Source organism: Ooceraea biroi, chromosome 3 (assembly GCF_003672135.1).
Source record: "Ooceraea biroi isolate clonal line C1 chromosome 3, Obir_v5.4, whole genome shotgun sequence".
Classification (NCBI taxonomy): domain Eukaryota; kingdom Metazoa; phylum Arthropoda; class Insecta; order Hymenoptera; family Formicidae; genus Ooceraea; species Ooceraea biroi.
In genome coordinates this window covers 8,247,032-8,261,742 of record NC_039508.1, presented here as the reverse complement: position 1 = coordinate 8,261,742, position 14,711 = coordinate 8,247,032, and the positions used below count along the sequence as shown (strand labels likewise).

The following is a 14,711-nucleotide window of genomic DNA, read 5'->3' as shown; positions in this document are numbered from 1 at the left end:
TGAGCGAATCCCCCAATGATTAAACGAATGTACTAGTTTTTCACTATTTGATACGCGTATTAAACAATCGGTGTAAACTAGGCTATTGGCTCCCGGTCTCCAGTAGGGCTCGCTACCGCCAGGAACACATTCAATTGGTGCATACAATTGATTTATAGTAATTTATCACATCGAAAATGCTAGTGACAATGCTGATGATAAGGGTGTCGCCAGATATTTCCTATGTAAGGGTAGATTGACAGACATTTGCATATGCGAACAAACAGATGCATAAGGAATTAGATTGCTTCATTTTCTTATACACGTGTTTATGCGTGCTTATAACCCAATCGAATTCAAATCTGGCGACATCCTTATCATCAGCAATGTCACTAGCATTTTCGATGTGATAAAAAATTACGATAAATCATTTGCATGCACCAATTGAATGTGTTCCTGGCGGTAACGACCCCTACTGGAGACCGGGAGCCAATAGCCTAGTTTACACCGATTGTTTAATACGCGTATCAAATAGTGAAAAACTAGTACATTCGTTTAATCATTGGTGGATTCGCTCAAATGTACTATTTGATACGCCTATCAATCGATCGATATAATCTAGGCTAATTATCGATGATGAAGAAGAACAAAGTCGTACACATGGCGCACGGTAAAGAAGCGAACCAACACGTGTAAGTAAAATTATTAAGTAGAACAATATATAAAATCGGTATTTATAACATTTTATTGCTCTTCCATACAATAATACTAAAAATTACATTAATTTTGTATTTTATGTTTGCAGAATGATGGATACCAGTGATGATATCTTATTACGAGTAGATTGCTCGGTGGCAACACCGCCGCCGCCGCCGCCGCCACCACAGCCACCACCGCTGGCTCCGCTGCTGCAGTCTTTCAAGCCGTTTGCACCGCCGCCGCCGTCTTCTACGCCGCTACCACCGCCGCCGTCTTTCACGCCAGTGCAACCGCCGCCGCCGCCGTCTTGCCCGCCGGTGCTGTATTGCTCGCCGGTGCCTCCGCCGCCGCCTTCTTCCACGCCAGTGCCACCGCCATCGCCGCCGTCGATGTCCGCGAGCCAGCCTACCTGTGGAGCATCCCTGACAGGCGCTACATCAACGGCATCCACATTACAAACGCGACGTAAGTAATCAATTATATTGTTAACAAAACAAAAAGTCGCTCAGTATACTAACCTACTATATATAATATATAATATACTAAATTCTTGTCTTATGCACATTAACAGCTCCACGATTGGAACGTGCTGGCCGTGGAAGGAAACGCGGCCTTGGCATCGGCCAAGGTCGCGGAGGACGAGAACGAGGACGAGGACGAGGATAAGGAAAATCGCAGTACATTACGATTCCAATAAATTTTAACTAAACCATGTACTTACCACATATTTAATATAATAAACAAAATATAATAAACAAAAAAAGTAACATACAAAAATAATGCGCTATATAATTACATTTCTCCTTGCACATCCATCCAACTGTTACGTCACACAATTTTCCACCATCATTCTCACCTTACATAAAAGAAAAGAAATGCAATAAAATTAGATGACATTGTGAAATGTTACGATGAAGAACGAATATGTACAATTATTAATTTTACGTACTTCCAGTAAGTGTAAAATTTACTACGTCTTATATATAGGCCGAAACGAGCAAAAATTAGTAACGTGCACACCAGCTGCAGTAAAACATCCACAGATTGATTAATAAAGTGACACATGCGTGCTTTATATAATTACATTCCTCTCTGCATCCATCTCACTGTTACGTCACACAATCTTCCACCATCATCCTCACTTTACATAAAAGAAAAGAAATGCAATAAACTATGATGACATTTTGAAATGTTACGATGAAGAATGCATATGTACAGTTACTTTTAGTTTGAACAATGATGTACGTACCTTCAGTAAGTGTAACATTTGCTGCATGTCATATGTAGGCCGAAACGAGCAAAAATTATTAACGTGCACACCAGCTGCAGTAAAACGTATCCGCAGATTGATTAATGAAGTGACTCATGCGTGCTTTATATAATTACATTCCTCTTTGCATTCATCCAACTGTTACATCACACAATCTTCCATCATCATCCTCACCATACATAAAAGAAAAGAAATACATGAAGATACTATGACATTACGAAGTGTTACGATGAAGAATGCATATGTACCATTATTTTACGTACCTCCAGTAAGTGTACCATTTCCAACATGTCTTTTAAGTAGGTTGGAACAAGCAACAAGTATTAACGTGAGCACCAGCACAAGTAAAACGTATCCACAGATTGATTATTCCAGGGACTCATGCGTGCTTTATATAATTACATTCCTCTCTGCATCCATCCAACTGTTACGTCACATAATCTTCCACATAATCATCCTCACCTCACCTCACCTCAACATAAAAGAACATAGAAAGCAATAAAATATTATGACATTGTGAAATGTTACGATGAAGAATGTAGATATACTCTTATGTTACGTTTTAACAATGTAATGATACACGTATCTCCATTAACTGTCGTTCTTCTTCTTCTTCTTCTTCTTAGTGTTTAATGGCACCCGATCCCTTTCAGGTTCGATATGGCCAATTGCAAGAGTGAGTTAAATACCAAATACAAAATACGAAAGAACAAATTGAAAAAAGAACTCGGGACAATCGTTCTGCACCTGACGACTGTCCCCTTCGGAATGGGCTATTAACTGTCGTTACATATTGTATATATATAATCATTCTCACTATCTATAAAAGAACATAGAATAGAAATGCAATATAATATTCATAAAATAATAGAAAACTTTCATTGGATAGCGAATTTGGCCATTCAGCGGCGCGAGTGTCGCGCGACACAAGTGGCAATGGACCAATCAAATTCCTTATGTATCTGGTTTTGCGGCAAAGTTGTATGACTTTTCCCTTAATGTCGCGAGTGTTGTTAATAGTATTTGGTTAATGGTGATTACCAGTCGATTGTGAATATCGTCTTCGGAGGTTAGTGTCGTCAGAAAGAAGCGAAATATCAAGAGAAAGGTGGATATTGAAGACCTTGTGGTTCCTTAAGTATGTATTATTAGAATAGTTGTTATTTGTATATATATCTTAATAAAGTTCTTCTTTTTGACATATGTACAACATTTACACTGTTTACAATGCATTTGTCGTTATCTGCCGATTCAGTAAAAATATATATTGAGTAATTATTTTATTATTGCATAAATATTGACATAGGGTGTTTTCCAGCAACGACATAGTGCGACAAAGTGTATCATTCTATCTTTGTCGTTCGCTGGTATTGAAAGAAGATGGAATGATACACTGTGTCGCACTGTGTCGTTGCTGGAAATAGATACACTGTCACACTGTGTCGTTGCTGAAAAACACCCATATATACTAAATTAATATCTTAATTGAATAATTATTTTCTTTCCTGAGGAAACACAAGCTGTTTTGTTTAAGATATTTAAAGAACAATGTGTATTTCCATTTTTCTCAAAGTAAGAAAATGTAGAAATTGTATTAATCGTATTAGCCTGTCTCGTCAGGAAGCGGAAGAATATTATTTTCTTAAGGGGGTAGAACAGGGTGACGGGATGAAAAACATAGGTAGTTTTAGGAATTGTTTTGGAGCAAACAATATGATATAATAATTTTCTGTTTTATTATACATAAACTATAACTATTAAAGAATGTATAAAAAAATGTTTCAGTCGATTTGATGGTGTTCATGCTTGTGTGCATGCATTTCAAACTGGACGCCTCCGAAAACAGCGTTGACAGCAAATTGTCCATATACTTCACCTGAAACCAAAAAATAAAAAAACTTTAGAATCTACATATAAATGGTTATTGCAGTACATAGGGAAATTCAAAAATTTTGAAAAATAATTTTATATAACTGTTTTTACACGAAGAATTTGTAATATTTCAAAGTACTATTTCATATGTTCACCATTTTGTTATTTTTCAAAATTTTTGAATTTCCCTATGTACTGCAATAACCATTTATATGTAGATTCTAAAGTTTTTTGATTTTTTGGTTTCAAGTGAAGTATATGGCCAATTTGCTGTCAACGCTGTTTTCGGAGACGTCCAGTTTGAAATGCATGTACACAAGCCTGAACATCATCAAAGTCTTCAATAATTATAGTTTATGTATAATAAAGCAGAAAAATGTTATATCATATTGTTTGCTTCAAAAATATTCCTAAAAATACCTATGTTTTTCATCCCGTCACCCTGTTCTACCCCCTTAAAGTATGTATGTTACATATTTATGAAACGATGGAAGAATTAATAATAGCTATTTTCAGTGAATCTGTGGATAACTGAAAATGAAGAATATATTATGATTCTGTACAAATAACTTTATCAGAAGAGGAATTATTTTATTAAGGTGGTTTGTTATGCAATAATTAATAACACTTAGTTCTTACTAATTTTGATATAGCATGAATGCATAGTGTGTGAAGTTGGCCCCGCCAAATTACACGATGATAGTTCTGTATTGAGTTCTGAGTTATTTCGAATAAAAGGAAGAGTGCTTGATAATTTTCGCAAAGAGTTCCGTCGATTATGATAGTGAAAATAGATTCTGAAAAAAGGGGGGCCAACTTCACGATTTTGGACATATTATTATCAGCAGTATAGTTCATGGTTGTTTTTTTTCCAGTTTGGTATTCCCACAAGTAAGTTACTTTTTTATCTTTCATATCTATTTCTTTGTTTTTCTCTTTTCTTCTTTTTTCTTTCTCTTGTTCTTTTTCTTTTTCTCTTTTATATATATTTCTGTTTTTTATCTTTCTTTTCTTCTTTTTTATTTCTCTTCTTTTTTCCTTTTTCTTTTTCTCTTTTCTATATAATATTCTATATTTTATATTTTATTATATTATATTTGTACAAGAGTGTGGTGCACAAAAACGGGTTGTTTTGCGCCCATAAGGACGGGTCGCTGTGCGCCTACAAAGACGGGACGCTGTGCGCCTACAAAGAGGATATTGTTCACCTGCAAAGACGGGACGCTGTGCGCCTACAAAGACAGGATATTATACGCCTACAAAGACGGGTCGCTGTGCGCCTACAAAGACGGGACGCCGTGCGCCTACAAAGACAGGATATTGTATGCCTATAAAGACGGGTCGCTGTGCGCCTACAAAGACGGGACGCTGTGCGCTTACAAAGACAGGATATTGTACGCCTACAAAGACGGGACGCTGTGCGCCTACAAAGACTGTGCTTTTATAATACATCTATAAAAAGTATATACATATATTTATACGCGTGTATACACACATCGACATAATCATTATTATATTATATATATAGATAAAGAAAATGTCTGTACAAAAGATAAATAGTATTGTGACGTTTACTGAACAAAATAAGAATGAAATTGTTCGTGGTGAATGGTTAGCGGATGATGACATGGATCGTTTCAGTTATCTATTACAAAATTGTTCTAATTATAGACCTGTTGAAACGTGGCGAGTGCAATTACTTGATACAATATAACCCATACCGACAAATGAAAAGCATATACAATTTTTGTATAGTCCATTGTTGAGAGATAATACGAATGATAATTCGTTATTGTATACAAGAGGTCATTGGGTATGTAGCTATTACGATAGAAAAAATATATTTATTTACGATTCTTTAAATAATAAAAGATTAGAAAAGGATCATGAAGAATTCTTGAAAAAATTATTTCCAACATATGACTTTATCCAGAATCCTGTCAAATTTCCTACTGTCCAACAACAACCGAACAGTAACGATTGCGGTGTTTTCGCAATAGCCTTTGCTGTTTCATTATTATTTAATATTAAACCTGATAAAGTAAGGTATGATCACAGCTTAATGAGTGCTCATTTGATAAAAATGTTTGAATTGAATATTATAGAGCATTTTCCTCAAGATGTAAATTGTGGAGTTCCTCAAAAAGTGTTACCATTAAGAGAAGTAAGAGCAAAAGAGGTTGTTCCGACGAATTAATAGATATATTCGCTTTAAGAATTAGGCGTTAAATTTCAAGCCCGTTCCTAGACACACACACATATTCACACGAATAACACGGCTATTGTCTCCGCTCGCCTCGGTATTTTCACAACATGTTTGTCTCATTTTCGCGAACTCAACGTTCCCTTTCAAGGAAATCGAATCATTCGCAAACGAGAGTTTACACGCACAGGCGGTCGCGGGCAGCTCTAGAGAATAAAATCTCAAGTTCGTGCAAACGCTCAAATTGCAGTATCAGTTACATTCGCATCCTCAAGCCCACTCAAAATCCCTCCGACTCCTAACAGAGGTTAAAGCGGCTTGTATGCGCACAAAACGTCAACGTAAAATGGAACAACTGAAATCAAGTTTATTACAAAGAAAGTGCGATTTTCACCAATCTGAGGAAGGATTAAATAATAATTTCTTAGCCGAACGACGTCAACAAGAAATGACGCTGTCGTCAGAACAAAAAAATATTATTGCTGAAGGCAGATGGTTAAATGATTTGCATATGGATCATTTTAATCATCTTTTAAAAAAGTGCTCAGAGTATAGACCTGTTGGAACATATCGAGTGCAGGCAATGAATAGGATACAACCCATACCGAGAAATAAAAAACATATACAGATATTACCTTCTATGTCGTTGGGAACACATTGGACATGTGGATATTATGATACAAAAAACATATTTATTTATGATTTTTTGAATACAAAAATGTTAAGTAAGTGTCAGGAAGAATTTTTAAACAAATTATTCCCAACGTACGACTTTATTAAGAACCCTGTCACTTTCATTTCTGTGCAACAACCAAACGCTAGTGATTGCGGTGTTTTCGCAATAGCCTTTGCTGTTTCGGTATTATTTAACATTAAACCTGACAAAGTAAGGTACGACCACAACTTAATGCGTCCGCATTTGATAAAAATGTTTGAGTCCAATGTTATTGAGCATTTTCCTCAAGATTTAAATTATGGTGCTCCTCAGGAAGTGCTTCCATTAGCAGAAATAAGAGCTGAAGCGCCACGCATACACACAGTATCGCAATGTAGAACAACCACAATCGAGTCTATTACAAAAAAATTGTGATTTCATCAATCTAACGAAGGAATATACAATTTTTCAAAAACGCAAAGCATACTAAAAAAAAACATACAATCTATAACAAGTGATATTCATATTGAACAAGTTAAATCGTCTCAAAGTGAGTTGTATGTTGAAGATATTACAGATTATAAGAGTACTGATCTGTGTAATGAAAAGAAAGATTATCAGCGAGAAAAAAATGAATATTTAAATCAAGTGAATTATACGCAGAATTTAGAAAATTATACTAAGGTACATCAACAGAATTTAGAAAGTAATAGGAAAAGGCAGTGTCTATATGATCAGCAGGACTTAAACAATAATGCTAAAAAAAATGTTAAAGGCAATGTTTGTATCACGAAGATCTAGAAAATAATCGCGCTAAACAAGTACAACGGTATAATAAGAATCCGGAAAAGTATCGTGCTAATCAAGTACAACGATATAACAAGAATCTGGAAAAGTATCGTGCTCATCAAATACAACGATATAAAAAGAATCGGGAAAATATTCTTTCTAAAAAGTGGCTTCAATATCAACAAGATATTGAAAATAATCGCTTTAAAAGTCTATATCGATATAGGCAAGATCCAAAAAGTCGTATTAAGAGGCGTTATCAGTATAAAAAGAAATCAGTAAAAGAACGTGTCCGAAAACGAATATATTATTTCCTACATTCTCAACGTGAACAAGAGAGACGAAAAGCATTACGTTCTGATCGTAAGTGGCTTTACAATAAGCGATATTATGAGAAAAAACGTTGTAATTTGACACTTGGAAAGAAAACTCACGATATTACCAAAACTATTAGTAAACAATATGTCAAGATTCGATCGAGAAATTTTATAAAAATTCGCGATTCTCTGGAAGTATTCGTTAAAAATATTTTACACAAGCTCAATATTACAAATTGCAGCAAAGGTTATATTGAAAAACAATTAGAAGCTGAAAAAGTCATACGCTGGTCTATGCATCTAAGAGAGAACTATATTCGCAACATGTATAAAATGTTAACTCTACTTAAAAATAAATCAGAAACATGTTTGACTGTCGTTACAGAATGTTCTACAGTTGATGACAAATTACGTGCGCTGTGTGGCATATCTAGACATACAGCTTCCTCCGAAAATTATTTTGTTGATTCTGCTTATCACGATATAATTTCATCTGAAGTCAATATAATGAAACCTTTAATAATAAATATGAAAGGACAGACTGAAAATGTATTACCCTTGATGGAAGCACGAGCAAAAAAATCATGGTTTGCAGTTCCTTATGTAAAACTAATAATCCGCTTCTAATTTTCCGATATCAAAAACTTCTAGAAGCTATAAATATGTGTACTTTAAAGAACGTATCAAAACTCATGCAAAATATTTATGAATGTACTGTGAAAACTTCAAATGATAAATTAGGCCATACGCATAGCTGTTATATTGATTTAAATCTTTGTAAAGCGATGTCAGTTCCAATGCAGTTATTATCGCCTCATTTTCCCAAAGTAAGAAATATTAAACGTTTTATATATCAACTTAAGAATTTTTATCAAAAATTATTGTATTTGGACGAAGCATTATATTCTGCTGATTTGAGTATATTAAATGAAATTGTAACTTCAGCACAAGAAAAAGCAGATATGTACAAGCATCAGCAAACTGAAATAATTTTGAGTGATGATGATATTATTTCTAAATATCATAATGCATTTACGGTTTTGAAAAAACGTTCACTGGACACATCGCGGTGTATTTGTATCACAATAAAATTACCTTTTTAAAAAAAGTACAAAAAAGCGCCAAGCATACGCGTCCGAAGAACGCGTTCAAAGATGACCTCTATAAAACTAATGATATCAACAAATTTCGCCAATTATAAAAATGAGTATTTATGCAAACCAAAAAATCTATTGCATTTATTCTATTTATTACATCTATTATATTTTTATACAACTAAATATTTTAATACATATAAATATTTCAATACAAATAAGTGTTGTTTCAAAATACTTGGCGCTGCTAAACCGAATCATTATGTTAATTGCCTCATTCTCTTTCTTTCTCTCTTGTGAATGCGTGCATGTGTGTATGTGTGTGACATTAGAATTAAGCATAGAATAAGTTTAACTACATTTGTACATATATGTATTTCAGCGAGTTGTTATGTAATTTAGAGTGTAAAGAAATTATTGTAATCTTTAGATTATTTAAATACTAAAACAATTATTGAATCGATTTAGCAGCGCCAAGTATTTTGAAAAAACACTTATTTGTATTGAAATATTTATATGTATTAAAATATTTAGTTGTATAAAAATATAATAGATGTACTAAATAGAATAAATGTAATAGATTTTTTGGTTTGCATAAATACTCATTTTTATAATTGGCGAAATTTGTTGATATCATTAGTTTTATAGAGGTCATCTTTGAACGCGTTCTTCGGGCGCGTATGCTTGGCGCTTTTTTGTACCTTTTTGTAAAAAGGTAATTTTATTGTTGATTTCACACATTTTGTAGTGTCTTTGTAGGCGCACAGCGACCCGTCTTTGTGAGCGCACAGCAACCCGTCTTTATGGGCGCGCAGCTACCCGACTTTGTAGCAGTGTAGCTAGACGTGCGTGCGTGCGTGCGCGCGCGTGTGTGTGTGTCTCAAAATCGTCATATTTAGAATTTTCCATAACTTTATAAACGTTTCTTTGATTTTAATCAACTCTTAACTACCGTGCCATATAAAATGTATTAAGAGATTATTAAAATTAAAGAAATATTTAAATAGTTATGCAAAATTCGAAATGCGACGATATCGATTGATATTGCATTTAGCATTATCGACTCTACATTTACGTGTCATTTCGAGCCATCTAACGTCGAAATTAGCGAACTTTACATTTTTTCATTCGTCTCTCCGCGAGCCCCTCTTGCCTTCACTTGACAGACAAGGAGAAAACGGAGTATCTTAATCGTAAAATCGTGACATTTCGAACTTTGCATCGCAATATCTCCGCTCGTAGGACACGTAGGAGAAAAATAAAAACACTTTTCTTATGCAATTCGAACCCAAGCTATCCATTGAGCCTACTTAGAAGTTGATTGGATCAGCCGTTATTGAGATCTAATAATCTGAGTGTCTGCGAAAGCGTCGCTTCGCGTAAAAGAGTCACGGTGCGGTCTCGCCGCGCGTATACTTGGCGTGAGACACTACCGTGTCTCTTGATATCGTGTCAGAGACTTTATTACAAAAGAAATGTTTCTAAAATTAGTACAAAACTTCAAAAAACACGAAGAGATAATCCAATTTGGAAAGATTTGATGGCATATGTAGAGCAACAAAAAATTAATCTGCAATACATATGTCATTATTGTAATGGGAAATTTCGTAAGGGTTTGATGCCTGCTTACTGCATTCTAAATAATCTCTCTGTAAATGATGTACCTGAGGTAATATCGTCTCTTAATGAATTTAAGAAGTTGCTTATACAGAGAGCTAAAGCTTTTCAAACTGTTGTTAAAATGGGAACAGTTGCTAATAAGAAAATACCTGAAAGACAAAAGATATAAAAAGTTAAAGGTAGAACATTTCATTTACCACTTCCTTTACAACAGACTTTGAATAAATTATGTTCTAATACTGATCCAATAAACCTAAATCACGAATTTATTTTACTTCGAAATGTTCCAACTACATTAAAAATTATTTGGGAAGATTTAGTGGATATTAAAAAAGTATTCAAAGCTCTAACATGGTTGAAAAATAATAACCCTTTATATTCTAAAATTGTACTGCCCGAGAGTCACGATAAACTATTTTTAGGGAATTTGGACAATGTGGAATTTGAAATGCAACAAACAGAAAATGATGCAAGAGTTTCATTTAGGAACGAATGTGAATCGGTAAATAATTTATAATTACAGATGCAAGAGATGAAAATAGATGTAGAAGTTACATTACATGACCAACGTTTTTATTTTCGATATATATATACTTTCCGACTGGGAGTCTTCATTTATCGCAAATGAATAAAATAACTGTTTTACAAATAATAAATATACGTTTTCTAAGTGCTCAAATAAAATGATAAAAATAACTAATAATAAGATTATTCTATTTATTTTCGATATATATATTATATATATATAATATATATATATATAATATATATATCGAAAATATATATAAAAATATATATAATATATATATATAATATATATATCGAAAATAAATAGAATAATATTATTATTAGTTATTTTTATCATTTTATTTGAGCACATAGAAAACGTACATTTATTATTTGTAAAACAGTTATTTTATTCATTTGCGATAAATGAAGACTCCCAGTCGGAAAGTATGTCTCACACACAGAAGGAAAAATGTTTGCTACCGTAACTATAAAGTTCTAAACTACAGCAAAATGTTTGCTCTTGCAGCTAATGAATTAGGAACCTTATCTAATAAAATAGGTATCACAGCTAAAATGTAGCTGTCCATATATTACGACTGAATTTAGTTACCACACGCAGGTTTTAGCTATGGCAGCTACTTTTTTCTTTCCATGCAGAGTAAAAGAGGCAGACAACCATTAAGTAATATTCACCCTGTACGTATGTGTATGTACTAGGGTTCGCTATTATACGTTTAAACGGAAACACGTTTACACGTATAATTAGCATATAAACGTATAATAATCGTACAATAAACGACTAAACGTGTAAACGTTTTTCTGGAAATAAGTGTAAACGGATAAACGTATACCGTTTACAAGTATATTCGATAAACAAAATCAGAGCCCTAGTATGCACACACATCACACACGCGCGCGCGCGCGCACGCACACACACACAGAGTTCACACGAGCATGTGGATTTCCAATTCAGGTTCTTGCAAATGCGGCAGTACACTGAAGTGTGTCATAGAGGACAGCGATGGATCGAGTAACTATTGTAAATTAAATTGCGAATTTACAAAAGGGGAAGGAAACTGCGGCAAAAGATATCTTAGAAATCCAACGCGAGCAATCATCGGCAAGGATCTACAACAAAAAGCAGTTCATATCTATCGTGCTGAACAAGCGGAACTGTTGATGACAGAAGGAGATCCAGAGCCCCCTCATCTATATAAGTTCGGCCGTTCTGCACGCTGCTAAAACGGAAATAGTAAAAGCCAATTATGTACACGCAGACCCTCTTGCAGCACTAGTCATTATGAAGTCTACCACAATGAAAAATGTGATCCATAATATTGGATTAGATCCGATTTTTATTCACTATTGGATTAATCATCAATTGAATGTTTACAGAAGATATTCTGCTGAAAACAATGCGTGCATATTTATCGATGCGACCGGTAGTATAGTAAAAAAAATATATAAGGCTGATAGATCGCATTCTAACCGTATGTTTCTATATCATTGTGTCGTTAATACCAAAAATGGGCAATTTTCAGTTTGCCAGATGATTAGTGAGAGTCATAACGTTAATACGATACATTTTTGGCTGGCAGAGTGGTTGCGTTCTGGTGCACCGGCACCTAAAGAAGTCGTATGTGACTCGTCTAGAGCGCTTTTAATTGCAATTACTCGAGCGTTTACAGGATACCTTAATATTAATGATTACGCGGATGCATTTCAAAATGCGACATTACCCAACTGTTATATAAGGATTGACGTCGCACACTTTATTAAAAAATACTCCCAAATATGTAAAAATTTAAATAAGAGAGTAAAGATTTTTTATTTAGGTGCTATCGGGCAGTTGATACTCTGTAGAGACACAATAAGTGCAAGAAGAATAGTGAAATCAATTTTTACCGTAGCATTGTCCGAAACAGATGGAATCCTAGAAAGCGGTTATTCGACCTAATGCGATCTAGAACGCAGAAAATTAGTAAATTTAATGACTGCGAATAACGTGGATTATGAGACCCTTGAAACCATCAATAATGATAGCGCTATATTTGAGATAGAGGACATAGATAACGGAACAGATAATCCATTTGAAAATTCTTGGAGTACGTGGGGCAAAAAAATATTAAAGGAAGTTAAGTCCTCAATTGAGCAAGATGTAGGCGATAGGGTAAATCCCCATTATTTTCTGAAAATCGTCGATCACCTGATAACTGATATTAAATTATTGCCGTTATGGACTAATATTTACAGAGATGCATTCGGTTATGGTCGCATACCCGCTTCTAGCGCATCTGTCGAGAGCGAGTTTAACAAATTAAAATCATTATTATTAAAAAATTGCCCATTGTTGCGCATAGATTCTTTTATTGAAAAGCATATAGATTACTTACGTGGTGTTCTAAAAATTGTCGACGCACAAAACAACACTAACAATGTGCAATTATCTCCTACATCTGCAATTGTACAATCTGCAGATTTAGAAGATGTTACGATAACATCCACACCTATAAAAAAATGTAATTCCAATATCATTTCTAATTCTAATTTAAAATTAGATTTAAATAATTCATGTCCTGCATGCAAAAATAATGATAAACCGTCCAGTGCACATACCTGTCAATTATACCATAAATTCGTACATGCATTACCTCAGTGCTCTATACCATTTGAAGATGCGGAAGAAGGTTACGGTCAACCTCGCGTGTGCATAACGTGCAAAAATAACGTACAAAATATAAAAGACATCTTAGCCAGCCGCGAAACAGAAAATTGGCGTGGACAGGTAACATCCACGAAAAAAGATGCCTTATATCTTGGAAAAAATCCATATAAAATAATAGATGTTCTGACATGCAAAAAGGCTGCAAAAGTACCAATTTTGAAAAATGGTAACGACATCTCATTAAAATCATTAAAAATCAACGAGAACGATTATACTGTCGCCAATACTTGCGCATTTGATAGCGTTTTTCAAATATTGCTTGCAGCAGGACATGATTCGCCTATTATTTTACAATATATGGAGGACAAAGCAGAAAAAAATTTATTGTTTAAGTTAATTTGCTATACGGTGAAAAAGGGTATCAGTTTATACGTGTACAAATTGCGCGCGCAGATTTTGATATATTTCCTATATCTGATATCGGTACATGTCAATATGTTAATTGTGAAACAAATGTAGGTTATTTGGCTGGCTTACTATTTAAAGAATCTCCTAGCTTTGAAGAGATATCTCAATGTAACCTTGGTTGTCCGCCACGATTGAACAAGTTATCTGTTATTCAAATGGAGGAGAAAAAAATCGTGGACAATACTAATTTTAATAAGATTGTTGAACAAAGCGTGTACTTGAAAGGAGAATATCCTTGTTGCACAAAAGACTGTACTGGATTCGAGAAAACAACGCTTTCTAAACCAGGTAAGTGCTACGAATTTCACAATCCATTATTGAGCGTAAATAAAATAAATAATAACAGTTCAACATTCTACGTTCAAACTTTCCCGATAAATAATCTATACTTTTTACTAAGGCTTTAATCTTCTTACGAATCTCACCCTATCTGGGAATATAATTATTCGGATAGCATATCAACTTAGATCTCAAAACTCGCATTATCCGGGTATTCACGGATACTCGAACAATGTGACTTTGAGATCTGTACTGGCACCGATCTCGGATACCCGGATAGTTATTTAGTCG

General features: G+C 34.3%; 1 protein-coding gene across 1 annotated transcript; it reads left to right on the top strand.

Moving 5' to 3' along the window:
• The first annotated feature begins 615 nt into the window (after positions 1–615).
• On the top strand, positions 616–1,375 carry LOC113561584 (sulfated surface glycoprotein 185-like). Its single transcript, XM_026968087.1, has 3 exons — positions 616–671; positions 785–1,121; positions 1,250–1,375. The coding sequence occupies exons 1-3, from the start codon at positions 616–618 to the stop codon at positions 1,373–1,375; spliced, it is 519 nt and encodes a 172-aa protein (XP_026823888.1).
• Positions 1,376–14,711: the final 13,336 nt, after the last annotated feature.

Bases quoted from the DNA above. Each gene is read 5' to 3' on its own strand.
- LOC113561584 (XM_026968087.1), top strand. From the start codon at position 616: ATGAAGAAGAACAAAGTCGTACACATGGCGCACGGTAAAGAAGCGAAC. The intron at 672-784 runs GTAAGTAAAATT...TTATGTTTGCAG, and splicing joins AAAGAAGCGAACCAACACGT to AATGATGGATACCAGTGATG. The intron at 1,122-1,249 runs GCATCCACATTA...GCACATTAACAG, and splicing joins TGACAGGCGCTACATCAACG to CTCCACGATTGGAACGTGCT.